The following is a 27,870-nucleotide window of genomic DNA, read 5'->3' as shown; positions in this document are numbered from 1 at the left end:
GGGAGATCAGACTGCGCCTAGGAGGAAATATGGTACGTAAGACCTACTCTTATAAGTGCTCTGCTCAATTTACAGCGGCAACTGCAGCAGGAAAATGTAGCCCTTAAAGAAAGCAGAAATGAATGTGAACACTCCTTACAACATCACCAACTGGAACTAAAGAAACTAAAGGTATTTCTATAATAGAATCTGTCATGTATGTTTGAAATGCACAGGTAAAAGCCCTGCACTTACAGCAAAGAGAAAATGGAAGTTGAAGTTGCTCCTGCTCCAGGGCTTCTGTTAGGTGTCCTCTGGAAGAGCAGCAGTGCTCCTAAACACAGCCATCTCTCCAGCCCTGGCATGCCCACTTTCTTATAGGCCCTCTAGCCTCCCTGGGCCTTTACAATACCTTTGGGAGGTGAGTCATGGCAATTTCTTGCCCAGTTTGGTCCTGGTATTAAGTCTTTGCAGACCTGTAGCTCAGGGCCTGCCCCTTGCAAGCTCCCAGTAACAACACCCAATGAGTTGCTTAGGCAATATTGCATCATGAAAAGCATGTATCTTGCAATCAGATTTTCTTCTTTCTTAACTAAGACTCAAACCCAGGGTCTTGTACATACCAGATAACCACTATAGTGCTAAATTATATATCCATCCCTATCTGTATTTTTCTTTGAAACAAGGTCTTAAGAAGTTGGCTTAGGCTGGCTTTGAATTTTTCTGTAGCCCAGAGAAGGGTCCTGAATTTGCAGTCAACCTGATTCAGTTTCTCAAGTAGCTGTGGTTACAGGCCTGTACTATAAAGTCCTCACTGAAGTTAGTTGTTTTGTTTTTAGTTTGTTTTTATTCCATCAACAGATATCTGAGTGCCCTGATTGCAGACACTATGGGAGGTGTTAGTGTGTGTCAACAGGCAGTCTTGGAGCATATAACAAGAAACAATAAACTAGTTGCAAATACTAGCAAATATTATGAAGAAAAGGGAAGCCTTGTGAAGAACAAAGAAGGAAAAGGAAGGCTTTGGTGGCATTACAGCCAAAGATGTGAACAGTGAGACCAGCAATGTAGACATTTCAAGGAAGGACTGTTCCAGACATAAGAAGTAGCTCTAAGATACAAGAAAGCTTGTTCTGTTCAAAGAACTGCAGGAAGGACAGTGTGGCCAGTGCTGAGTGGCAGAGAGAAGAAGGCTGTTAGAACAGAACACAGAATTTGGAAGTATAATGGAAAGCCATTGCAGGGTTTGAGCAGAAAAGCATGGAAGAGGTTTTGTTTTAAAGAGATTTCTCTATCTATAGGTAGAGAAATTTCTGAAAGGAAAGCTTTAGTAACACAGATGGGAAAGGATGGTTGTGTTAGTTGAGCATATGTAAGACACACTCAGATTCTGGATGGATGCTACTCATAGAACATTTAGGACTTGCCACAAATGCAAAGCGAAAATGAGAGAAGGGGGAGTTGGAGTGACTCCTGGGTTTGGTTTGGGAAACTCAGAGATCATGGCCTCGGCAGTGTTGGCACTGTAGCTCAGATTCTTTTTGTGGGCACCTTACAGCAAATGTGCACTGTTGGACTAAGAGTATTTCAATATCAGTAGACGGCCCACTGATGACAGCCAGGAATGTCTTTTGGGAACCAAAATTCTACCTGACTAGAGGGCTGGCCACTGAGGTAATAGGCACATAGAGATACCATTCACAGATGTCTAGGACATACCTAGTAGTTTTTTTAACAGAAAAGTCTGGAAGTCAGGACAGAGGTTTAAGGTAAATATATAAATTAGAAAAACAACATAGCAACCTGGTGGTGGTAGCACATGCCTTTAAATCCAGCCCTCAGGAGGCAGAAGCAGACATATCTCTGATTTTGAGGCCAGCCTGGTCTTTAAAGGGAGTTCCAGGACAACCAGAGCTTCAGAGAGAAATCCTGTCTTGGAGAGAGTCGGAGAAAGTGTGGGGGGGGGGGGGGGGGTGAGGGGGGGTGTACACAGGAGAGGAAAGAAGAGAGGAATGAAAGTGTAGGGGAGAAGGTAGGTAGGTAGGTATTTCTGGTACAAGAATGGTAGGTAGTGAAGCCCTTTGATTCCAGCTGATGGGAGACAGAGAATCTCTGAGTTTGAGGCTAGCCTGGTTTACATCATGAATTCCAGACCAGCCAGCACTACATAGTGAGACTCTGTCTCACAAACAGAAAAACAGGCACAGTATTGAACACCTGTAATGTCAGCAGTGGGGAGGCCAGCCAGTCAGCCAGTCAGTGAGTGGTGAGTGTCAGTTTCAGGTAGAGAGCTGGTCTCAAAAGGTAAGATGACAGATGGTTGAGTTTAACCTCTGTCTTCTACGTTCTCTCCCCCTTTCTCTCTCGCTGTCTCACACACAAATACACACACACACATGAACATATGTACATACACAACCAACCTAAATAAAAACAGAATATATGTAAGTCTGACATTTAAAAAAAAAAAAGCATTGAAACCTAAAATTGATTTTTTTTTCTAATTATATTAATTTGGGAAGGGGGTATAGAGGTCAGAGGACAAGTTGAGGAAGTTGTTCTCTGGTCCCAGGGCTTAATCAGATTATTAGGTTTGGTTGACCCCTTTACTTACTTAGCCATCTTGCCAGTCCCTAAGTTTGATTCATTGAAGTTAGTCAAATTGTTAAAGCTCATAGACAGATCAAGAAAAAAAAAATCAACACAAAAAATGGCACAAATAACCAAAGTCAGGAATGAAAAATGAAACATTTCTGTATATCTTATAAGCATAACATTATAAGAAATATAAACAACTAATTCCTAGCTATTTAGGGAGTTGAGGATCAGCTAAGCTAAAGACTCTGTCTCAATAAAACAAAAGTAAACAACAAAACACACCACAGTGTTTTACCAGTATATGTTGTAAAAGTTAAAAGTTGTTGGGGTCCACACTAGCCCCACGTTGGGGCGGCCAAAATAATGTTGCAGCCCAGGCAAAATGTTGAGGCCCAGGCCAACCCACGTTTGGGCGGCCACTGTATCCCGGCCCAAGCTGCCGCTCCGGTCTGCAGGTCGGGGTTCAGCAAGAGCGAGGGTGAGGGCAGATTCTACCTAATGTCTGATGTGTATGAATCTCTCTCTCTGGTCTGATGTCTGGTTCTGTCTTCTATAGTCTGATTCTAAGCCACGCCTCTAAGTTACACCTTTAATCATGCCCTTAGGTCTTGTCTCCAACTCTGATCTCTCTACTTCTAAGTCATACTCTTAAGTCACACGCCTTTAATCTCACGCACCTTTAATCTCAAGGTATCTAAACCAAGATTATCGGAGTGTGCTCAGCTGTTGTAGGCTATTGTAATCCAAGTCTCATGTCAGGGTATATGGCTCAAGATGGCTGCAAAGCTGATAGCCGCTTTCTGCTAAAAGTCGGCCCCCAACAAAAAGTTACATGAAATTGTCAGGCAGTGGTGGCCCACATCTCTAATCCCAGCAGAGTATTGGGAGGCAGAGGCAGGTGGACCCCCAGAGAGGCTAGCCTAGTCTACAGAAGGAGTTCCAAGATAGCCAGGACTACACAGAGAAACCCTGTTGTCCGCAAAACAAAATAAAAATGATATGAAGTTGTGTGTCGCAGTGTATGCCATTGTCCACACCTAGAAGCTGAGGCAGGGCAGAAGCTAAAGGGCAGCCTTCCCTCTGTATGTATATCCTAACTCATGGTCATTTTCTCTGGCAAGGAGAGTACTACAGGTGAGATTAAATAAAGGACTGAAACTAGACAGTTCTTCCTAGGTTATTGGGTGAGCCCTAAATAATCAAGAGTCCTTAAAGAGTGAGGCAGAGGCATGATTCCACAGAAGACAGAAAGCATGATTGTGACAGCAGAAACAAGAAGTGTTTTGGTTTTTGCGACAGAGATTCACATAGCCTAAATTTGCCTCAAAAATCACTAGCCAAGGCTGTTTTTGAACTTGTGATCCTCCTGTCTTCATTTCCCCAGTGCTAGAACTACCATGTTTAATACCAGTAGAGACTTAGAGAGGCTGCACTGCTGCCTTTGAAGGTGGAGGGGTGTGCTTAGGTCTGAGAGTTGTGGTTTGGAAACTTGGAGAGGCCAAAAAAAAAAAAAAAAAAAAAAAAAAAAAGACTTTACTTCTGAGAGAGCTTAGCCTACTAATATCTTGGTTAAGCCCTATAAGAAGAGCTAGCCGGTCGGTGGTGGTGCATGCCTTTAATCCCAGCACTTGGGAGGCAGAGGCAGGTGGATTTCTGAGTTCGAGGCCAGCCTGGTCTACAGAGTGAGTTCCAGGACAGCCAGGGCTATACAGAGGTAGTGTTTGCTCTGCATACACAAAGGCCTGTAGTGTATGTATGTATGTAGACCTACTTACATGATCAACCATCTTAACAAGTTCAAGGCAATGTGTTACAGCAGCTGTAACACACTACAGACAACAGAAGCTCTGCTGTCAAGGACATCATTTCTGGGTCCGTAAATAGACAGGAGCCACCACAGCCATTTGAATGAGAGTGTTCTAATGTGATGTTCTCAGCCAGTGAGAAGCTTGTGGTGAAGCACATGGGCAAAGGCAGGGAAAGGTTGCATCAGAGGACACCAGTGCCACATTATGGGACCATATCTTAGAACAAAAGAAACAGGGAAGTTGTTTTTTGGGGGGTGGGGGGTGGGGGGCTGGAGAGATGGGTCAGTGGTTAAGAGCACTGACTGCTCTTCCAGAGGTCCTGAGTTCAATTCCCAGCAACCACATGGTGGCTCATAACCGTCAGTAATGGGATCTGATGCCCTCTTCTTGTGTGTGTCTGAAGACAGCTACAGTGTTCTCATATAAAATAAATATTTTTTTAAAGGGAAATTTTTTTAAACATCTGTGAGAATGACAGATTTTGGGTTAACTTACAGTTAGGAAATAAAACTGACTACTGTTGGTGCTGTCAACAGACATGCACAGGACAGGACACTGCGCTTCCATTACCACAGAAGGCCTGTGGATACTCACTTCTCCATCAGGGTCACTCAGGAAATGGGCCTCTTGTTGAAATCCACAATTTTGGGTGACAAATACGTTGGCAGGATTCTGATCAGGACAAGTGTCGCTTTTTTAGTATCTCAAGCCCAGACAAATTGGTCCTTGAAGGAAAGATACTGAACTTATTTTCATACTTAGCTGATTTAATTCAGCAAGCCACAAACTTAACTAAAAACAAGAGTCTTACACATTTGGAAGTGGCATTCGTATTTTAGAAAAAGAAACAGTACAGCAGGCTGATGAGTAAGTAATCTGTGATCCAACTACAGAAACAAGACCCTGGCTATAAAACAAATAAAATTTGTGACATTTTATGAAGCAGCAGAAGACTTCTATTAAAAAAGGAAAAAAGATACCACAAAGGTGACAATCACAGGAGCATCTTCAGAGCCTCAGAGGAGGGATAACGTGAAGAAGTTACAACTATTAAACTTAGATTTAAAAAGCAGTTACATAGTTCTGCCACACAAACCTCAGATGTGCTCCACAGCTGTGCTGGTGTGTGTAGGAAGGAAGTAGTGGATGGCTCAGTGGCGAGTCTTAGGAAAACTAGGAGGGATGTAACTGCCGCTGCCAGTGCCAAAGGGCATGCATGAGGACCAGGAAGGAACCGCCTTCCCATCTTCCTGGAGCCCTGAGACAGAGGTTCAGACAGAGCCAGCTGACCTAGGGAGGCAGAGGCCAGCAGAGTTTGAGGTCAGTCTACAAAGCAAGTTCTAAAATATCCTTTACAGGATAGCATTATTGAAATCAGTGAATATTTTATTTACTTGTTTTTTCTACTTGATTCTTAGTTCTCACTCAGCGTTCAACAGAGAGTCTCTATATTCCCATCTGTCTGGAGCTCACAGAGATCTGCCTGCCTCTGCCTCCCAGGAGCTGGGATTAAAGGTGTTTATCACCATACCAGGCTTATTTTTATTTTTTAAAACAAGCTGTTCCCTAAACACCTTCCTCAAAAGTACACAGGCTCAACCACAGGTCATACCTGCCATGTGTAGGAGGTCTAACATCTCCTGCAAAATATAAGCCATGCTTATGGGCCTCTAAGGCACTTCAGAGCTACATTTAACCTGGCCATGTATGCCAGTGTAACCAGTCACTATCAGAAATCCAGTGTGTATTGGGGGCAGGGACACTAAAACTTAGAGCCTCCATTGTACAGAGAAACCCCTAGGCTTATTGGTTTGCCTTTTTGAGACAGGGTATCTCCATGTAGCTCAAAATGGCCTGGGACTTAGAATTCTCTGCCTAGACCTCCTGGTACTAGGATTACAGGTCTGTGCTTCCATACCTGGCCCACTTTCTCTTTTCAAAATTGAAATAGTAACTTCTGACCCCAAGAAGACTATTTTGAGGATCAAGCATAACTACAGAAGAAAAGTACCAACGATAGTTCCCCAGCATGACTTTTCTTTGTGTCCTGGCCTGCCTTCCTGTCTTCTCAGACATATTTTCTAGACACCAGCAGTCATAAGCATCTCTCTAGACTTCCCCAAAAACATCCCTGAGTAGGCAAAGCATTCTTACCAAGCCAGAATGTCTAGCTCCTTCCCTTGCCAGCAGCCACATCCTAAATTCACATTTAGTACTAAGAGATGATCAGAGGATCCTGGCAAGGAGTCTTGCACAGTGTACCTCTGGGTCTCACCTTTAGCCTCTCAAGTTCAGGTACCAGTTGTCTTTTTCTGCCAGTGCTAGACTCACTGTGAAGACAATTGACTGTTAAAGTAAGCAGCATACCATGGCCCTATAGCTGACTCAGGGAGAGTTAGGAAGAGACAGGAAGCCCACAGACCCAGAGAAACTGATGGTCTTCTTTCTCCTTCAGTGATATTTTGCTGGCTCGTTAATGTAGACAGCTTCCTATGTTAGGGATGGACATAATGTCAACTTCAATCTTGGGACATTTCAGGTCTTCTTCAACTTAGCTTCAGAGCATAAAGAAGAGCTCTGACAGAAAAGACTCTTGGCTGTTCATCTTACAGACATAACCACTTGCTAACCAAATTTATTGGTCAAGGGGAAGAAATGCTATTGGTCAGACTTGAATCATATGCCACAAAATTAGGGCATTGTTATTGATAACCCAACCCTTGCCATGTAAAGTCTCAAAGTGGGACTGGAGTACAGAAACAAAGAGCTTACACAGAACCTGAGTACTCAGAAACAGCAGGTATTACTTCATGTTCTCCCCAGGGCATCTTCTGACCAACTGATCAGAACCTGAGAGGTTGTACTTTACACTTGTGACTCTTGGCAAACATGAACATACTCTCAGAGGAGGGCAGTGATAACACAGTCCTGTGCTACAGAAGTGCTTACAGTCAGCTAGGGGACTGATGTTCCTGCTCACATGGAAGATGCTTGAGGTAGGACTGACTGGTATCTAGATTCCCTGGACTTGGGTCCTGCAGGTTTTGGCTCTCAGTCTGGTCCTGCCACCAGCTAGTACTGGAAGCTGAGGCAAATCTCTAAACCTCTTAGAGCATCTGTTTTCACTCTTACAAAATGGGCTTGTGGGCTGGTAATATGACTAAGCAAATAAAGGCCTTGCTACCAAGCCTCTGGCCTGAATTTTGTGCCTGGGACCCAGATGGTGGAAGGAGAAAATTAGCTCTTACAAGTTGTCCCTGGTCTCCAAGCCACGCAATGACTTGCAAACCCACATGTATACACACAATAAATAAACAAATGTAACTTTAAAGTTTTAATAGTATTATGGGGACTAGAGAGAGGACTCAGCAGTTAAGAGAACTTGCTCTTCCAGAGAACTGAGTTCAATTCCTAACACCCAAGTCAGGCAGTCTATAACTGCCCAATTTGCAACTTCAGGGCATCTAAGGTCCCCCTCTGGCCCTCACAGGTATCTAGATACATATGACATGTGCTTATACTTGCACACACAAAAATAATTGATCTTATAAAAGGGCTTCTATGGATGAATCAGTGAGAGTGAGTTCTTGTAAAGCTCGGCAGCTACTTCATTCCATTTCCTGTGACCAGGGTGTACCTGTGAGCTGTCTTGTTCTATGTGGGTTTTATTAGGCCAGTTCTGGATATTGGATGGTGAGCTCCCAGAACCACTGGTCCTCATTAATGTGTTCATTTGTGAGAATATGTCAAGTGTCCAACAAGACAGTCATCAGAGGGGTGCAGGGAGAATGGCCCTGCAAAGTGGGGGGGTGGGGGGGGGCGGCTCTGTTGGGCTTCAGGTGAAGGATACAGATAAGAAAATAGACTGTTTTGGGACTCAGTCACCTGTTTTCTCAATTCTAGGATGAATGGAGCCAAAGAGAAATTGTGAGTGTGGCAATGGCTCAAGCCCTGGAGGAGGTGCGGAAACAGAGAGAAGAGTTCCAGCAACAGGTAGGTCCCTAGCTGGCTACCAAGGTGTAGGCCAAAACCATGTTCCCCTGCAGTCTCAGTGGCACTGCATCTCCTGTTGTGGGCCCATCAGAGATATACCATATACCCAGGGTAAGCATGTCAAGGGTTTTCTAGAAACACAGTCAATTGGGAAATACCCCATAACCTGTAGGTTAGTAAGAGAAACTACTATAAGAAACCTTACCCCAGATGATGCCCTTCCTAAATTTTCATGGTTACTTAGTTGTAAAACATTGATTGGAGAAAAGTCCTTAGGGAACTAACAGTCTGATTCTGTCGAGTGGTATATCGCCACCTGCTATCCCCAAAGGGTAAGCCAGAAGTGTAGGAAAAACTGTATGTGCGGACAAACAGAGCACCTGGCTCTAGTTCTACTGACTAGAGTCTCCAGTGAGTTCTTGACCAGTCTGAGGCCCAGTCACTTCTGGAAAAAACTTAGGGTGATCATATCTTCTGATACCAGCATGAAATGCAACAGGCTGGTGAAGTGTGGGTACTCAGGAAAGGATGTACTGCGAGGCTAACCAGAATATATACCTACACTCTGGCTAATCCAGCGTGGGCCAGGGGGAGGGAGGGAGAGCACCTTGTGCAAGGCCATTTAGGAGAATGGATCGATCCCATTGCCATAGGTGTATTCTAAGCTGCAGGTGCAATGAACAGGTCTATAGGAGAAGGGATTATGTCAGCCCCTCTTATGCTGAGTTTCCTGTTAAGGCCACTGAGCTAACAGCCATCATAGAAGAGAAAAATCAGAGCCTGTGTGAAAAGGATGAGGCACTTCTCCAGAAGGAGCAGGAACTTCGACAGCTGGAAAAAGGTGAGGAGTCAACCCCTGGCCAGCAAGTACATTAGTGAGTCAGCCTGTCACAAAGCAGTGTGCAGTCACTAGCTCACATTATACTCCCACCACCCTAGGTCACAATTCTGCCCTGCTGCAGATGCATCAACTGCAGAGGGAACTAGAGACCTTGAAGACTTGCAGGGCCCAGAAGGCAATGCCAGCCACAACAGGAGAAGACCACCTGCCACTGCAGGGCCAGGAGCCACTTGTGAGAGCTATCCCTAGACTGGAGGGAGGGTTGCAGGGGTAGGTGCCTGCTGTGCACTGTTAGGGCCCTTCCTTGTGGTAAAGGCGCTCAGCTGCCTAGTGGGCTTGAGACCTATAGGGCACCTGTGTGGTAGCACCTGTGTGGTACGTGTATGTGCCAATTGATCACCAAAAGCCAGTAGTTTGCCTGGCAGGTACTGGATGGAATCTTCTCTTGTGGGGCTGGTACTCCTTCCTCACAAACCTACAGCTCACCCTCTGCCTTTGTCTTGCTGCTACTGTCCTGTAGGTCATCTCAAAAGCCATGCAGAATTCTGAGTATGAGCTTCCAGCTGCAGAAGGAACTCCAAATGGTGAGGTTGGAGCCATGGACCTAAAGCAGCTACAGAAAGAAAAGCAGGATTTAGAACAGCAACTTACAGAGAAAAATAAGGTGAGGACACTACACCTGGCTAGCTATGATGGGTCTGCTCTAGCCCAGCCCTTAAGCTGGAGGCCCAGGTGTTCCTCCTCACTGCTCTTACCTCCTTCTCAAGTCTGCCATGTTTTCTCATGGCTCTCCTTCACAGTCCCCCGACCCTACCGCCCTGCCCCCAGCTGTCCTAGACCTCTTCTCTGTAAACCAGTTGGCCTCAAACTCACATTTGCCTGCCTCTATCTCCTGAGTGCTGGGACTAAAAGCATGTGGCTTTTGGCCTCACTCCTCAGACCTACTCTGCTTGCATCTCTTTCAGTGCAAATCGCAGTCCATGCTGAGTGTAGTGACCTACACCTGTAACCCTGCACTCTGCAGACACATACAGAAAGACCAAGAAATAAGGCCAGCCTGGGTTATGTGAAGCTTTCTTTAAAGACAGGTTTCACCTGTCTTTTTGAGACAAGCCCTCACTGTGTAGCCCTGTCTGGCCTAGAACTCACAGAGATCTACCTGTTCATACCTTTCCAGTCCTGAGATTAAAGGTGTATGCCACCTCAACCTTGAGTCCTGCTTTCAAGAATGGCCAATGGGGAAATTCAGTCATGGTAGTAAGCACCTTTAATTTCAGCTCTCTGGAGGCAGAGGCAAGTGGATTCATCTGAGTTCAAGGCCAGCCAGAACTCTCTAATGAAACCCTGTCTCAAAAAAAAAGGGGGTTTTGGGCGGCGGGAAGGGGGTGGGGGGCTGAAATGGAGCTCAGTAATAGAACACTTGACTAGCTAGCATGCCTGAGTTCCATCCTTGAGTTCCATCCCTAGCATTACAAAAATAAAATAAAAATGGAAACCCTGTCACAGAGTAAAGCATGGGCATCCCCTAAAGTTACTGTCACATTACAAATTACCACTAGGAAGCCAAGCATGGTTATACATGACTATAATACCAGTACTTATGAGGTGGACACAGGAGTTCAGAGTCATCCTGTTACATAGCAAGTCTGAAGCCTGTCTGGTATATATGAGACTCTGCCACCCTCACTTCCCCACCCCCTGCTCACACACACACACACACACACACACACACACAACCACTGGGGAAATAGAAACAGTGAAAATGATACATGGGGGAAAAAAAGCTGGACATTCTGATGTACACCTGTAAACCTAGCACTGAATTCAAAGCCAGCCTAAGCTACTTAGGAAGATCCTATCTCAGAACACACACACACACACACACACAATTTCATTCTTCCGTACAAGAATCAGAGCATAAACTAGAAGTCAAAGAAAATTCTTATTTTGCTCTTACAGTTGTAAAGACCTCAGAGATACTTTTATTTAAGACTTTTCCAAGGTACTGGAAAGACAGCTTAGGTAGTTAAGAGCACTGGCTGTTCTTGCAGGCTGGGTTTCGTTCCCAGCACCCACATGGCAGCTCAAACTCCCGTGTTCTTAGACAGGGTCTTCTTAAGTAGCTCAGGCTGGCTTTGAATTCACAGCAGTTCTCTTTGCCTCTCAAGTGCTGGGATTACAGGTGTAACTCCAGGTACAAGCCAGTCAGCGCTGCCTTCCGGCTTCCATGAGCTCCTGTACTCAGGTGCAGCCCTTAAACGGAGGCAGACACACACACAGATACACAAGCGTTTTTAAAAATAAATCTTTAGCAGTTTCTCATTGAGTTTGATCCCCGTCACTGAAGAAAATAAAATTCCTGTGTTACAGATTATAAACTTTTAAATTAGGAAAATGAAGCCCAGCATTTCTAATGAATAATGGGATGTGTGGTAAACCACATTTAAGCCTTGTGATAATAAACCCATTGATTAAATATAAAAATAAAGGGGCTGGAGAGAAAGCTCAGTAGTTAAGAGCACACTTATTGGGCTGGAGATCTCTCAGCAGTTAAGAGCACTGACTGTTCTTCCAGAGGATCTGAGTTCAATTCCCAGCAACCACATGGTGGCTCACAACCATCTGTAATGGGATCTGATGCCCTCTTCTGGTGTGTCTGAAGATAGCTACAGTGTACTCACATACATAAAATAAATCTTTTTTTTTAAAAAAAAGCACACTTACCGAGAGAACCTGGGTTCAATTCCCAGCATCCACATGGCAGCTCCAGTCCCATGGGATATAACACACCCTCAAGGAAAACATCCATACACATAAAATTAATTTTAAGAAAAAAATAGAATATATTCTGCAGAGGCACTCTCAGCAGCACTTTCGAAGTATATGAACACTACCAATAGGCCTAAGGACCCAGCACACAAGGTTGGGTGTGGGGAGTGTACTGTAGAGAGAACAATAATACTGTGGCCCCTCAGGGGCCTTGGAAAGCAAAGAGTGGAACAACAAGAAAGGAAGGCAGCTCAAGGGGTAAGAAAGAATGAGCCTTCAGGAGGGCTTCTGAAGACCTAACTGACACTGACACCTGGCTTTGGGGTGGGTTACCTCAGATTATGAAGCAAATGCAGCAGAGGATGCTGGAACTTAAGAAGACTCTGCAGAAAGAATTGGTGAGTACCTTCCATCCCCCCACCCCCGCCCCCGCCAACTCCCATACCCTCCCTTGATTCTGGTCCACCTGTGGTCCTTGGCTGCCTGGTATGCTCTCTCAGTTGATTACAGAGATCAAGTGTGGACTAGTGGGAGTACAGTCTTAAATCTTGAGAAGTGTTCTTGTGAACCAAGTGTCCATGAGACCGTGGGCAAAGGTCTGAGTCTGCCTTCTCCATAACTGCCTGTGTTCTTGAATAGATAAAATAACATGACCTAGTTTATCCTCTCAGCCACTGACCCCAAGAGGAGGAGCAGAGCCATCCTTAGGTTCAGGCACTTGACTTCTAGTTAAGAGCCCTTTTACCCAATGATGTGGACAGTCAGTCAAGGAGCAATAGATGATTACAGCTGGGGCTGGACAACCTGGGATACTAGACCTGGCTTGAGTGGTTTGACACAGCACATCTCCCATTGCTTTTTCAGAAAATCAGACCTGACAGTGAGCTTTTGGAGATCCGGGAGAAGACAGGTCCTGAGATACCAAATATGGCCCCTTCTGTCACTAATAATACGGACCTGACTGATGCCCGAGAGATCAACTTTGAATACCTTAAACATGTTGTTTTAAAATTCATGTCCTGTCGAGAATCTGAGGTAAAAGCTTCCAAGCTGCTTTTTGAGGCATGGGGGTGGGGTGGTTGTAGAGTTCTGCATGGCTTCCCTCTCAGCCCAGTTCCGCCTTTCCCCTTGTACACATCCTTTAGTACTGACCTGCTGAGCAGATCATGATGGGAAGTGGCTCTTGGGGAGATGTGGTTCCCCTCTGAATTCTAGCTTGAATGCTGCTGAAGCCAGAGACCTATAAATAGTCTGTCCACCATGAAGAACAGGGTAGGATGTTCTCTTGGCTCTCAGTCCTCAAAGTGAGAGATGACTCAAAGCTGGAGCTGCACCCACCACTTGATCCTCATGAACCACGGAAACAAGAATACTGCCATTTAGCCCCTAACTGCCTGCCTGCCCCGCAAGGCCTATGGCAGCAAAAGTGGGTTTTGTTTCAGGCTTTTCATCTCATAAAAGCAGTGTCAGTGCTGCTGAATTTCTCACAAGAGGAGGAGAATATGCTCAAAGAGACTCTGGAATATAAGGTGAGTTTCCCGGATGTGCTGTTCCCATTGCTGGATGAAGGTGATCAGGCAGTTGAAAGAACATTCTTTATCCTAATGTTCTTTCCTTTGTCACCACCAGACTTTGTTCATCACAGCATTTCCTTGATGGCACTTTCTCATCTGCTCCAGTTATGACTGGCACCTACACTTAACATTTTCCCCCTGGGCTAGGGCGTAGCTCAGTGGTAAAGTGCTTGCCTAGTACATGTAAAGTCTCAGGTTGACAGACAGCACAGCAAACCCTGTGAAATTACTAAGGCACCTCCATAAATGCTATAATGGAGTGGGAGAAACCTCCTACAGTTCCATTGTCTTCTCCTCAGCTGTCTTTCTACAGCTCCTTTTCCTAAATCTGAGCTCTTGGCCCTGCACATTGGAGGCTTTTTGGTTACTCCTCTTACCTACTGGAATAACTAAGCCGAAAGGGCCATTTGCTCCCACTGCATGTAGTTGTTTCTTAGCTCAAAAGCCTTTTCTGTTTCAAATGCAGATGTCTTGGTTTGGATCCAAACCAGCTCCCAAGGGCAGCATCCGGCCATCTATCTCCAACCCTCGGATACCATGGTCCTAGACCCACCCAAGGATAGAGCTACATGAGCTGACACTCTTCCTGTGAAAAGAATACTGACACACCAGACTGGGTGGGTTTATAAGTCGATATAACTGCAGTATTTTGTACAAGTATCTAAACAGTTTACAAGACTTTAGGCCCACCTCCCTGTGGATTGATAATGAACTTCAGAGGGAGCTGATTCTATCACAATGGTCATTAAACACAAGAAGGAATCCTGGGCACTGCCCAGATTTCCACAGTGCTGCTAATATCCCAGCTCTGGCCAGCTGCAACTGAGTCCTCTATCTTTTAACATTAGCACTTAAAATTGAAGTAGTTGGCATGTCAAGTGAAAACTAATTATCAAGCAGAGGTAACATGACTGAAGGTGGAAATAGTCCTTTCATAAAAAGCCAACTCAAGGGTGGTCTTTGGAGTCCCCTTCCACTAGCATGTCTGGGTTTTCATGCACTGTTGCCTCTCAAGAAGTATCATTACACTTTGTTTCCCCAACCACCCAGAACTTGAGATGTGTCCATCTCATAGGTTGCGGGGCCAGTGGACTGATGAGTATGCAACTTTCCCAGTCCTGAGAAAACTAGCAAGCAGACGGAACGATCTCTACGTATAGCACCAAATACACTCAATTGCCTTCTTAATGAATGTACTCGTCTCGGATGGGTTGCTGGTAAACCATTTTAAAACTATTTTTGTAGCAAAAGTTCTTCACTATTATAAACATGTCTTCTGTATTATAAAATCCATTTAAAAAGGAAAATCAGAGCTTCAAGTCTTTCTAGTGTCAGGACACATGCCCCTTTGTAATTTTTCTTGCCTTCTGTGGTACCTGCTCTCTGAAGCAGTAGTTTCCCCAGCTTTGCTCTGAATTCTCTCATATTACCACTGAGCAAATGCCAGTCACACGTCTACGTAAGAACAACCTGCTGAATTCAATGGAAGCAGGCTGTCCCTCTCCTACCCTCTTTATTTCTGATGACACTACATTGATACATAGCACCCGGGCAGTCTAGCTGGCTGCCACACTTGATAGCACACATGCCTCCATTTTAGCTGATAGAAACATGTTCAGTTTTACACTTGTTCTAGATAAGCCACATCAGATCCCAAGGGAAGCCATTTGATTTTGATGAAAGTTTCATTAAGTAAACTAATAATTGGAGCTTCTAAAGTTACTGTGTATCTATGTAAATTTATGTTCTTCAGCTTAAAGTCAATATATTTATGTACATGCATATAATGTGTTGTATAGAAATCCATTTTTGCAGCATTTACCTTCTAAATCTAAATCAGGATGGCACTGCTTTGGCTGTGGCTCTTCTTACAGAGGTTTCCGTTTAGATTGCCACTTCCCATTTAGTAGGGACATGAAACCAGAGTCCCAATGTTAAGTAATTTTACAGAGGAAGACATAGCTTTTCCAAGTAGGATTCCTTCCCTTCCTCCTGTCCCTGGTAAGAAACCCCAGAGGACTGAGCAGCCCACAGCCCTCCAGAGGCAGCTGCAGTTCCAGCTGTGGAAGCCCTTTCTACACCTTAGGTTCCTCAGACCCTTGTGCTGGTGTGTCCGTCTTTGTCTCTTTCTCTCACACCCACCCACACACATCCACCCACCCACACACATACACACCCACACACACATACACACACCCACACACACATACCTACCTGCAAGGTGTGGTGTGGCTGTGGGGCCCACTCATTTAGAATGGCTTTCCTGCTGCATGCTGAGCTCCTCCAGCACTAGAAGAGTGCAGTAGCTATTCCAAGTGGCTTCATGCACTTTACTTCTATAAACCTTGGTAAGAGACAGTGTGTAGCCCTTTGTATGTGAGCACTGGACTGTGATCTTACTACCAATGTAAATAGGGATGGTATTATCTAAAAACTGCTGTAGCAGAGTTATTTGTGGTGCAATACTTTTTGATTAAAGCTCTTCAAGATGCAACTACAGTGAGTTTTACTTGACAAAGCTTGAGATGTGTTTATTTTGACATGTCAAATCTAATACTTCTAGGGGACTGTTTTGTTTGTGGGGTTTCTGTTTTTGGTTTGTTTGTTTTTAGAGACAGGCTCTCACTGCATAGCCCTGCCTGTCCTGGAACTCATTCTGTAGAGCAGTCTGGCCTCAAACTCACCTGTGCCTCCCAAGTGCTGAGATTAAAGGTATGTGCCACCACCACTCAGCTTTGTACAGAACATCATATTTCAAGGATTACAGATGTTTGTCTTTCAAAAGGAAGCAGGTTCCTCAGATTAAAGATGAATAAATATTTGATTTAATAACCCATTGGGCTAGTCTTACCACTCAAGCATCAGTGGTTCTACAGAGGATCTAGGAAGGGCAGGGCCAGTGAGCTGCAGGAATATGAATGGGGGCCTCTGTCAGCATGTAAGCTGCAATTTATGTACTAAGGAGCACTCACTTTATGGCTAAGAGCTAACTGCTATTACTGAGGTTTAGAACAGACCCTACATCGGGAGATAGTGACCAAAACTTGCCCAATACTACACCTGTAATCACACAAACGGATGACTTTTGAAGCTTCAATCATTAAAGGTTTGGCACTTTATTAAATAAGCTCCAAAATTACATACAAATCAAAAGAGTAAGAAAAATAAACACTCAGCAAAATGTCTCTCGGTAGCATCCAGCACCACTGTAGCTGAAGTATGGCACAGCTGTGGCTTGCTCTCCCCCTCCCCAAGGCATGGCAGGACAGAGACACCTGTACCTCTTTCACATCAGCTTTCCAAACCAAACCATTATCATCCATTACTATCCCTTTCTTTACCATGTAACATACAGAGGACACACCGCAATGAATAGACTAATAAGCCAAGAGCTTTATTGATGCAGCAGGCACTTTACAATGAACCCAAGAGAGCCCGTCTTCTCTGAGAAGACAGGATGTCTGTACAAACTCTCAGGTTTTTTCCACTTCAGAACCCAAGCTCTCCTTTTCACCACAGCCCTCGGATCTGCACCTGCCCAAATAGTCCCTCCCCATTTCAAACAGACAGTGCTCACAGGTACACCTGACATAATCTGGCTAGTCAGCCTGATAATAGTCACGTGTTGGTTCTGTGTTACTCTGTAGACAAAGGCAGACACTCTGATCCTGCAAAGAATTTAGGAATCAATAAGACAATATCTCCCTCCACCTCAAAAGTAAAATACATTCCAGCAGATGTGTCCTGAAGTATTTAGTTGGGAGTTCTAGGAAGATGGTCCATTGTCAGTCCCTTCTTCACCAGCCTGGGCATCCAAAATTCTTCTCAAGGTAACAGGATTCTTTTATTTTTTTTTTTTTTTAAACAGTCTTTCTTGCTGTAAGAACTCTTATAATGGAGCCTAGTCCTCCTACAGCTAAGGCCTGTGGAGACAGGAAAAGGAAACATGTCAAATGGTACCTGATTGGCCAGAGGGGAGCTTCACTCACCCTAGAGATGAGGACACATATTCCCAGACCTCAATCCCACCATGTCACTGGCTTGCTGAGAGAGATCCAGTTCTAGGGAGAGCCCTGACTTAGAGCCAAGGTTCCCAATTTTGAAGCAATAGAACTGGCTTGGGACCACTGACCCCAAGCATACAACAAAGCCTGAATTTCCTTGTACCATGCTCATTGCTTCTAGCCTGCCAGCACCCACCTATCCATGGAAACACATGGCAGCCCACAGAGAACTGCCTATTGACAGGCTGACATCAAAACCAATCACGTCACAGTGGTAAAAGGACCTAACTACCTCACCACCAACAGCAACTTCTGAGCCTAAGCAGAGATGAGGCTCAGCACCTACCAACAGGCCAGAGGCTACAACCCAACACTTGGCTGGAAACTGACCTACCAGTAAAAGCAGCATTCTTAAAACTCAGCATTGCCAAGGGATCTAGTTCAGTACAAGATCTGGTTCTGTCTCTACCATAGGGGAAAAAACACCTCAGGCTCCAGATGTACTTCAGTTGGACTAATGCTCAGCATATTAAGCCCAGGATTCCATCCCCAGTACCATGTCAAACTCAGTATGGCGGTACATGGCTACAATCTCTGCACTAAGATCAAAAGTTCAAGGCCATCCCCAGTTTAAAAAAATCTGAAGCCAGCCTGAGCTACATGAGACTCTCATGCTGAACCAATGGCAAGAATTGTGTTCACCAGTCTGGAACCCATAAGTGGTGGGTGTATTTGCTGAACTGTTACAGGGCTGGGGGTGGTGTGCAGGTGACACAGGACAAAGTTTGACACATGCCTTGGTCCTCTATCCTTCAAGTAAAGGATTAAAAAAAAAAAAAAAACTTTTTTGCTTCAAGTGAATGAAAAAAGCTGTAATAAATGACTCCAACTTCTGCCAACTGCCCCTTCTGGCAGTGAGACTGGGCCTATATTTTTAAGATGTCTTCAACTCCTCCTTTTCAGCAGCTCTCTTCTACAAGCAAAAGAAACATGAGGCCCCAACTAAGCCCCTTCCTACCTTACCATGCCACCTGCCCCTGTCCTATATCAAAGGTAGTTTTCCTGCCTAGCCCAAAAATCCACAAGTAGAAAGCAAAAAAAAAAAAAAATTATATATATATATATATATATATATATATATATATATATATATATATATATATATATATATATATGACTACGAGTATTTGAAGATCACTAGATGCTTCCAGGGCAAGATGAATGAATGTTCAGTTCAAAGTTTAGGCCTGCCATTCCCAAATGCCCATCAGACCATCCTACATGTGTTCTAGCCTCCCAGTGTGCACCCTGGGGGAACTGCAAGCTACAGTGGAGCAATGCAGTCACCTACCTTTTCATGCCACTGGAGTAACACTGCACTGCTATTTTCTGTGGGCTTCTCAAACCCTTTATAAATGTACTTCATTAGCAAGTCAATGCCATTTCTGTCCAGTGACTGTACAGCCTGCTCAATTTCGCTGCTCTTAAAGTTTGTGAGTACTTTCAGGACTACACCCTGGGCTCGTTCCTATAAAGGAAGGAAAAAGTGAATGAGGCCAGGAGCTGCAATCCTAACACTACTGCAGAAACCAATAGACAAAACATACCAGAAACACCAACGCTTTCTAATTCATCCCGGATAGAGGTACATAGGTGAGCTAAACAACTTTGGCTTTAAATTTCACTTATTTTTACAAATAAGTGATTCCACTTACTGTGGAGAAAACAAGTAAGTTTACTATAGGTATATGACTTTCTTTTGTATGGTGTCAGAGCTTGAACCCAGGACTATACATGTGCTAGGCAAGCCCTCTACCACTGAGCTTAGCCCAGCCTCAAGCATCACTACTTCTGATACATCAGCAAGGCCTTAGACTTTAAGGTTATCAAGTTACCCACTGCACCAGTATCTGAGGACTTCCAGGTAGTTTCAGGGAAAAGCAATGCCAAGTAGCAGCACAATCCCAGTGATGCAGAGTTACTGTCCAGGCCCACCCCCCAGGGAGTTCAAACTGCTGCTAAAGACACATTCAAAGTCCTAGTGCTGACAGCTGCAGCACAACCTCTTTACCTTCACAGCTTGATTCTTGGTGTTGATTGGAGAGTTCCGCAAGGCTGCATGGAACGCCCGAAGCATGTCCCCTGTGCATCAAAGCCAGTTAAGGATGGCTACACTCAAACATGTCCATGCTCTCATTAATGACCTCACTCCATATACAGCTCAAGAGTAGTTAAAGGGATCTTATCCATACCATCCGCTGTCTCCTGCTGGCCTCTTGCAGGCAGGCACAGGCTGCTATGTCCTGAGCCACAGGAAGGAGTAGAGGGCACCTCTGCCAACCTGCAAGCTCTTCCTGAAGTATCTCCCTGAAGCTTCCTCCACAAAAATAAACTGCCCTCTTTTGTGTTAGAATCTAATAGAGCCTGAAAGGAAGAGTTATTAGCTCAGGACCCCCAATACCAAGTTCTCAGCATAAACGAGAACTTGGGCAGAGAATATGAGACAAACATGGGAGAGAGATAAGGAAGAAGGGGAAAGAGAGAAGTGAAAGGGGGGAAAAGGTATTTGTCCCAGAGAATGAGGACAAAGGACTGCTTCTGGATAGAGACAACAGATGGGGCACATAGGAAAGTAAAGGTAGCTGGGCGGTGGTGGCGCACGCCTTTAATCCCAGCACTTGGGAGGCAGAGGCAGGCGGATTTCTGAGTTCGAGGCCAGCCTGGTCTACAGCCAGGGCTACACAGAGAAACCCTGTCTCGAAAAAAACCTAAATAAATAAATAAATGTAAAATGGGCCAGGCAGTGGTAGCGCACGCTTTTAATCCCAACACTCTGAGTTTGAGGCCAGCCTGGCCTATAGTGAGTTCCAGAGCAGCCAAGATTATACAAAGAAACCACCCCCAAAAAAATAAAAAATAAAAATACGGTATAAATGGGAAAGCCCATTATTAGAATGAGGTGTTTCATTGTAATTGGGCATGTTAATTAGGGGAGCCAAAGGGGGCTTCTGATTGCTGGACTTCAATACTTTGATAGCTGGGCCTTGGTAGTCAGCCTCAGGAGTAGGAAGTGGCCAAATAAGGCCAAATAGGATGTGGGGGCTAGCTTCAAAAATGCAATCTGTTTTTAGCAATGGCAAGGTCTGCCAGAGCCATGCTTGCCATGTTCAAGCTGGCAAGAGTCCCTTCAGAGACTACTTGCACATCCTTAGTGGTAGGCAGTGTCTGCTCTACAGGATCTTCATGGCAAATCATGCATAAATGGACTGCAAGGAACTGTCACCCTTTCTCATTCTAAAAGGGAATAGAAACATAAACACATCTTAATAGATTTGTTTTGTTTTTCAAAGCAGGGTTTTCCTGAATACCCCAATCTTGTCCTGGAACTTGTCTGTAGACCCTGAACTCAGAAATCCACCTGCCTCTGCCTCTTGAGTGCTGACATTAAAGGCATCCGAGTTACCACAACCAGGCTACACATAGACACATCTTCACTCCGTGCCTCTTATCAAACTGCTAAAGAAATCAAGTAGTCAAGTATCCCTCCCAGGCCAGGCCTTTAAATCTCAGCACTCAGATTCAAAGCCAGCCAGAGCTACCTAGTTAAAACTGTCTCAAGGGGGGTAGAAGAGTTGCAAGGTCTCACTTTGGCCCACAAAATGCTCCTTTGCCCCACAAACCTTAGACAGAATCCTAATTTCAAATTCACTGCTGAGTTCTGAATACCCAGCACACAAAAGAAAATTACAATCTAGGTTATGTCCCCAAAGGTTACACCTATTTTAAACTGAATTACATCAGCCAACTTTCATTTCCTCATGTGAAACACTGGCTTAAGCCAAAATGCTTCAAAAATAGAACAAGGAATGACTCTGCCCAATCAGGTCTTTACTTTTGTCCATGTAGCAATGCCCATGTGTGAACAACTAGCCTCTGGAGCAAACCTGAATTCCCAGCTCCCCTAGTGAGTGCCATCTTGAAAAGCTAGTCTGTACCACCAGGCAAGTCACTCCCTCACCATGTTGGAATGGACCTACCTTACAGGGTAGACAGGTGCCCCCACCCTTTATCTTTAGTTTTGGATTTTTTTTTTCCCTCAAACAAGGACTAGTCCTGATACAGCCACTAATAACCCTCCACCCCATAACTTTTCTAACTTTGTATCCCCAAGCAATAAGCCGGGTCCCATAAGCTTAACAGTACATGTGGACTAACAATCATTTCATTCACAAAATGATATAATTAGTCCATAAAGATGAAAACGTTAGGTTTAGTACTGCAGTTTGTCAAGCAACCACTGACAACCAAAGGCCACCAAGTGCTAGGTAGAAGGAGGAGCAGAGGCACCGCTACAATTATACAACGCTTACTAAACTAGCATCCATACCCAGATGGCTGACAGTAATTTCAGAGAACAGGCTGTGGCAAATGAAGAACCCTCTAGACCATTCTCAGCCATGGCCCTACAGCCATTTTAAACCAGATGATTCTTTCATGTATGCTGCAGGATACTTAGCAGCTTCCCTGGCCTCTACCCTAAAGTTTCCAGTAAACTATAATAATCAAAATGTCCCCAAACATTTTGTCCCCAAATTTTCTTGGAGTGGAATGAAAAAAACTACCAAATCCCTCAAAACCACTGCTCTACAGTCCTACTTCAAGGACCAGAAGCTGTTTCACTGAGAAAGAAAATGAGCTTCGGTACTTTAAAACTGCTGAAAACTGCTGGCGGGAAGGAAAAAAAAATCTCCCTGGGGGGTTTTGGGTCCAGGACCAGATGCAGTCACATTTCACCTTATTCTAAAAACCCTCTGTAACAAAAGCCTGACTTCTCCCCTAGAGACAATGAAATTGAGTCTGAGGGAAAATTACCTGCCCAAGGTCACAAAGTTACAATTCAGAGCTGCCCTTCAAATTCAAATCATAGAAAAGGATCTCTTGCCCCTACAGCATCCTGGCCCCAAGTTTTGGAAGACACCTGCTGTGTGTCCAGTGCTGCTCCCATTGAAGTGGTAAGACCAGTATAGTTGTGTCTATCATTTAAGAGAAGGCTCAGGTTGAGAGGGTGTGTGCCCGGCAGAAGTGATTACAGGTTAGACGATGCCTGTGTGCATGCACAGCAGCTTTCTATTTCCACACTCTGTTCTTCCACAAGAACAATTCCCAGACAGCCCTGAGACCACCACCTCCTAACGTCTCCTAAGACCCGCATGAGAGTCTACAGATTGAATGCAGTGATCGGCACCTGACAGAGACTCAAAGACTAGTCCCATCCTTCTCCCTACCTGGGCCTGACATCTGCTAGGGTTTCACTTCTCATCTGCTAGCCTCCCTTCTCCCAATCCCAAGAGGTACACTCTCCATGGTAACAAGGCTTCTGACACTGCCATGAGTGTAGAAGCCATCTCTATGAGCTAAGCCAGTGCCTCTAAGCTGCCTCAAGAAAAAAAAAGAAAGAGTCAGCGCCTTCAACAAGTCCCAACAACAACAATACCAAGACGGCAGCTAACAGCTCCCAGTCTCTTCATCAATATAATGAGGATTCTGGCCCAACTGCATCGCTCTGGAGCCCTGTCAACAGTGACTGTATATAAACCAGGGTACTTAGCAGCCTACTAAAAGGATACCCTGCACCATACTAAAATCCAGTGTTCCCTCTGTGGGCCTGCTCATGACCCAATTTAACCATCTGAATGGTGCAGGAAATAGAAGTCTGAAATTTCCACATTTCAAAAGCACATTCCTGTTCAGTCTAAAAGGGATCTTTTCAAGATATATTAGAGCACTATAGGACTCCTCCCAAAAGCAGTACACCTGGCTTACCAGGCTGAGTCAACTGATTTATATACAGCAAGAGCCTCCAACCCTACCCTAGCAAGTGCGGGGGACGGAGGGGTACACACTTCCTGTCAAGTTATTTGAATAAAGAAAAAAAAAATCTTCCTGTGAGAATAAATCAGTTTCCTGTGGTGCTCAAACTGCTAAGAGACCAAGCCAGCTGTGACAATCACCTCTATTTTTACTCTTCTGTTCTAAATGCTTGTTTTCTGTGGCCACCAGCAGTCATTTTCAGTCTCGGGGAGCCACTTTTACACTTGACACTGGTATGGTGTTTTTTGAGCTCTGAATCGCTCACTAGCTTTTTCCACGCTTTCTGCACAAGGCGGCTAATGGCAGAGTCGCATTACTTGTTGAATGTACTCGGCCCATAAAGGCCCAAAACCCAAGGTGCTGAGGAACGTGACGACAGGTGAGAAATGGTAGCAGGCAATATCACCTGAGGGCTGGTCCTAAAGCAGCACCTCCTCCACCTCCGCCCTCTAATCAGTTTTCCTCCAACCATCCACCCACCTATTTTCACGCCGGGCTGAAATCAGGCCCAAGAAAGCAGACAAGCGCAGGAGGGCAGTGGCCCTGGCTGCTCAATGGATCCAAGGTGGTTCACCTCGGTCCCTCCTGAGGATCAGCACCCGGGAATGACCCCGCTTACTACAAGGAGGGATAGAGAGATACCAAGGCCGATGCATGGCCACCCTGAAAGATGTGGAGAGCGTCCGAGCAGAGTGAGACGAGCTCCAGGGCTGTGCTGCTGAGAAAGGCGTGAGGCCACCAACGACGGACCCGGAGAGCCTGGGACTGGCAGGAACCGGGAGGGGGAAGGGCGGAGGACCGGGGGACTGGGACTGGGGCTGGGGTGATCAGGGTGCGAAGGCCGAGCCGGGCCGCCGCACCGGGAAGGATATTGCCGCAGGAGCCCGTCTACCTCGCAGGGGTCGGGGCCTGGCTCGCCCGCCGCCGCCGCCGCCTCTTCGTGCTCGTCTACAAATTTGTTCTCGTCAAATTCGTCGATATCCACTCGGCGGAAACGTGAGGACAGTGTGTTCCGGGCCATGGCGGGAGCGCGGCGGCCACTCAGCCGCCTAGGCTTCGCTCCGTACCGGCTCCGCTCCGCACCGGCTCCGCTCGGGGGCGGGAAGCGGCCGCCGGGCACCTCCTTCCCCCTCCTCCGCGCGCAGCCGCCGTCGCCCGCCCACTTCCGGGATGCGCCGGAACCGGAAGCTCTTGTGGGCGGGGCTGCGCCGCTGCACTGTGGAGCGCAGGTGTAGTGGTGTCAGAGGTTGCAGCCGTTACTCTGTCCTTCCAGAAGCCAGGCTGCGTACACAGTCAGCGCTTCTGTCCGCTTTGGGGAGTGAAGCGCAGTGCCGGAGTCTCTTAAACGCTATCCGCCCCGACAGACAAGAGGACCCACAAGAGACTTCTTTGCTAAAAGTAAACGGCTTTAAAGGCATTAATGTGTAACCCAGGGGCTGACAGGACGCTTGATAGCATCTTGTGGATGTACCGACCCCTGCAGGCGTTCCGAAAAATAAAGATGATTCCGTGGCCATCTGTACTCCTGACTGAAGAAGCGCATTTGGGGTGGGGGGAGGAAATTACAGAATTCACAGGATCTGATGGGAAGGAAAGCGGCTTCTAGGACGCTTGGGATGCTGGTTTCCCCTTATTTCAGCCGTAGGCAGAAACGAATCTTTTTTTTGTAATTATACGAAAGCTATTATATTTTCACCTAATAGAACTCGAGCAAAAATCAGGTAAAACGTGGTTTTGCTTTACATAGTTCTCCTTGAACTTCAAATAAAAAACTGCCAGGCTGATGCACCCGAACCTTTGGGATGCAAGCTCCCATGGGGGCAAGTAGATGCTGAATAAAGTCTCATCCTGGATGTAGTCCTGCCCACACCTAACAAGTAATATGGGACACAAGCTGATCAGAACATAGCAGAAATTCATATCCCCAGCACACTTTTTTTTAAATTTTACTTATACGAGTATTTTGTCTGCAAGTATTTCTGTGCACCACGTGGGTGTATTGCCTGCTGAAGGCCAGGAAAGGACGTGGGATCCTTTTGGAACTGGAATTACACAGATGGTTGCTAGCCACCATGTCTTATGGGTATTGAGAATGGAACCCCAGGTCCTCTGGAAAAGCAACCAATGCTCTTACCTGCCCAGCCATCTCTCCAGTCCCTCCCCTACAATATCTTGGTCAGATGGAACTTAATATCAAAAATACTGATTTGACAGGAATATAGCCTCAAATAAGCTAGTGAATGAAATAATGTTCTAGCTTGTGTTCATGGATGTTCATCAGGCAAATAGGATTTTGTCTGGTTTGTTGAAGACAGGATTTCTCTGTTTTGCCCTGGCTGTCTTGGAACTTGCTCTATAGACCAAACTGGCCTCAAACTCTGAAAGATCCACCTGTCTCTGCCTCCCAAGTGCTGGGATTAAAGGCGTGTGCCACCAAAGGCCGGCAGATAGGATTTTAAATCTATGATATGAAATCTGATGTGGTGCCCATAATCCTATCCTCAGAAGACTAAGCCAAGATGATCAAGCATCTGTATGTAGTGAGTCCCTGCCTCAAGACAAACCCCAGGCTGGAGAACTGGCTCAGTGGTTAGGAGCTCCTGCTGCACATAGCCAGTAATGTGGCACATGCCTCTTTTTTTTTTTTTTTTTTTTTGGTTTTTCGAGACAGGGTTTCTCTGTGTAGCTCTGGCTGTCCTGGAACTCACTCTGTAGACCAGGCTGGCCTCAAACTCAGAAATCCACCTGCCTCTGCCTCCCAGGTGCTGGACACATGCCTCTTAACCCAGCACTTAGGAAGTAGTGGCAAGGGGGTTCTTGTGAGTTCTGGATAGTTGGGTTCACATAGTTCCAGATCAGCCAAGACTATACACAGTTAAACCCTGTCTCAAAAAAAAAAAAAAAAAAAAAAGTACTGCTGGGCAGTGGTGGCGCATGCCTTTAATCCCAGCACTTGGGAGGCAGAGGCAGGCAGATTTCTGAGTTCGAGGCCAGCTTGGTCTACAGAGTGAGTTCCAGGACAGCCAGGGCTACACAGGGAAACCCTGTCTCGAAAAACCAAAAAAAAGTACTTCCACTCTTAGAGAAGACCTGGGTTCAGTTCCTAGCATCCCTGTGGCAACTCAACAGTGTTCAGCAACTCCACCTCCAGGGAAATCAGTCACCTGGCACTGCACACACATGATACCTGTAAAGATTAAAAAATTTTAAAAGCTGTCATTAATTACATCAGGGACAGCAAAGTGCTAAAAATTACAGTACCTGTAAGTTTGTTTTCAAAGATGGGAATGTAACCCAATACATGGGGAATTCAAAGACATTATGAATCCTGGGTTTAATCCTAGCACCATGAAAATTTTCCAGAAATATGCATAATCGTAATTTTAGTAGAATACTGATCATCCGGGAAGTTGCACCTTTAGACTTCCATTTAAACCCAATCCACACACTGCTCATTTCTCCTTATCCCACCTTCAAAAGGTCTATTAACTCATTCCATCCAACCAGTATCCACATCCTGGCCTGGAGAGCATTAAACCCTCAGAGACCTTCAAGATTGGCTCTAGAGGGCTAGAGATGGCTCAGGGGTAGAGCACTGGCTGCTCTTCCAGAGGTCCTGAGTTCAATTCCCAGCAACTACACAGTGGCTCACAACCATCTGTAAAGGGATCTGGTGGCCTTTTCTGGTGTGTCTTAAAAAGATGGACAGTGTACTCACATTAAATAAAAAAAAATAAAAAGACTGGCTCTGGAAGAAACAAGCACACATACACATGGCTTAACTCAGTTTGGTACTTAAGAGCTCTTGGGATACTACTGCTACTCTTGGGGTGGGAGGTGACTAAAAACGTTCATTACAGTACCTTGAGTCCCTGTTCTGTTATTAGCATCCTCTCATGAACAACAGTAGAGAAACTACTGGAAAAAGGGCAGCTGCTGAATGCAGCTTGGCAAAGAAAGGGCTCCAATTGGTTAGTATGGTCACTTATTACAGAAACAAAACATCTAATATGCTTTGATCTGATCTAGATGCTGGTGGTTGTCTGGGACTGTGGGCAAAGGGCCATGTGCACTTTAACCATGTTAATACCAATTGATACTTTCCTCGATCTTTACATATCAGGTCTTGGCTGGGAGCTTTGCAGGTTTCAGTTTAGTTCCTCTAATCCTCAAAAGATACACTAACCTGAGACGCGAAGGGACTTGCCAAGATATCAACTGGTACTAGCAATAAAGCAAGACTCTGATTTTGTTTCGGAGTTTTTAATTTAATCATGTACCGGTGCCAGGGAGTGAACACAGAGCTTTGTGCGTGCCAGGCAAACACTACCATAGAACCAAACTACCAACACGTTTTGGAATCTCTCTGGAGACGGTCTCAAGGTGTAATGAAGGAGGTTTGAACTCCGAATCTTCATTTTCCACTGCCTGGG

At 45.4% G+C, this 27,870-nt stretch overlaps 2 protein-coding genes across 11 annotated transcripts in view; one reads left to right on the top strand and one right to left on the bottom strand.

Annotated features, from left to right (window-relative positions):
• The window catches only part of Golga1 (golgin A1), a 46,398-nt gene extending 30,342 nt beyond the window's left edge, over positions 1–16,056 (top strand). For 6 of the 9 annotated variants that reach the window (XM_076928691.1, XM_034494482.2, XM_076928690.1 and 3 more), the window contains 9 exons: positions 76–171; positions 8,289–8,378; positions 9,117–9,219; positions 9,318–9,451; positions 9,740–9,883; positions 12,327–12,386; positions 12,853–13,023; positions 13,431–13,517; positions 14,029–16,056. In XM_076928691.1, the coding sequence (XP_076784806.1) occupies positions 76–171; positions 8,289–8,378; positions 9,117–9,219; positions 9,318–9,451; positions 9,740–9,883; positions 12,327–12,386; positions 12,853–13,023; positions 13,431–13,517; positions 14,029–14,109 (966 nt within the window). In that variant the 3' untranslated portion in view covers positions 14,110–16,056. The remainder of the gene's footprint in view (positions 1–75; positions 172–8,288; positions 8,379–9,116; positions 9,220–9,317; positions 9,452–9,739; positions 9,884–12,326; positions 12,387–12,852; positions 13,024–13,430; positions 13,518–14,028) is intronic. The other 3 variants (XR_013108567.1, XR_013108566.1, XM_076928688.1) reach the window with 2 other exon arrangements.
• An 879-nt stretch (positions 16,057–16,935) lies between these two features.
• Arpc5l (actin related protein 2/3 complex subunit 5 like) lies at positions 16,936–24,608 on the bottom strand. 2 transcript variants are annotated; one of them, XM_034494485.2, is made up of 4 exons: positions 24,310–24,608; positions 19,638–19,710; positions 18,918–19,094; positions 16,936–17,485 (listed from the first exon to the last, which is right to left on the bottom strand). In XM_034494485.2, the coding sequence occupies exons 1-4, from the start codon at positions 24,456–24,458 to the stop codon at positions 17,423–17,425; spliced, it is 462 nt and encodes a 153-aa protein (XP_034350376.1). In that variant the 5' UTR covers positions 24,459–24,608; the 3' UTR covers positions 16,936–17,422. The 2 variants fall into 2 exon arrangements, with proteins under 2 accessions (XP_034350376.1, XP_076784807.1); XM_076928692.1 differs by having other exon boundaries at positions 19,638–19,708; positions 24,330–24,468.
• Between the last annotated feature and the right edge of the window lie 3,262 nt (positions 24,609–27,870).

The sequence above is a fragment of the Arvicanthis niloticus genome, chromosome 2 (assembly GCF_011762505.2).
Source record: "Arvicanthis niloticus isolate mArvNil1 chromosome 2, mArvNil1.pat.X, whole genome shotgun sequence".
NCBI lineage: Eukaryota > Metazoa > Chordata > Mammalia > Rodentia > Muridae > Arvicanthis > Arvicanthis niloticus.
The sequence above is the reverse complement of the archived record's forward strand: the minus strand, read 5'-3'. Positions and strand labels throughout refer to the sequence as shown.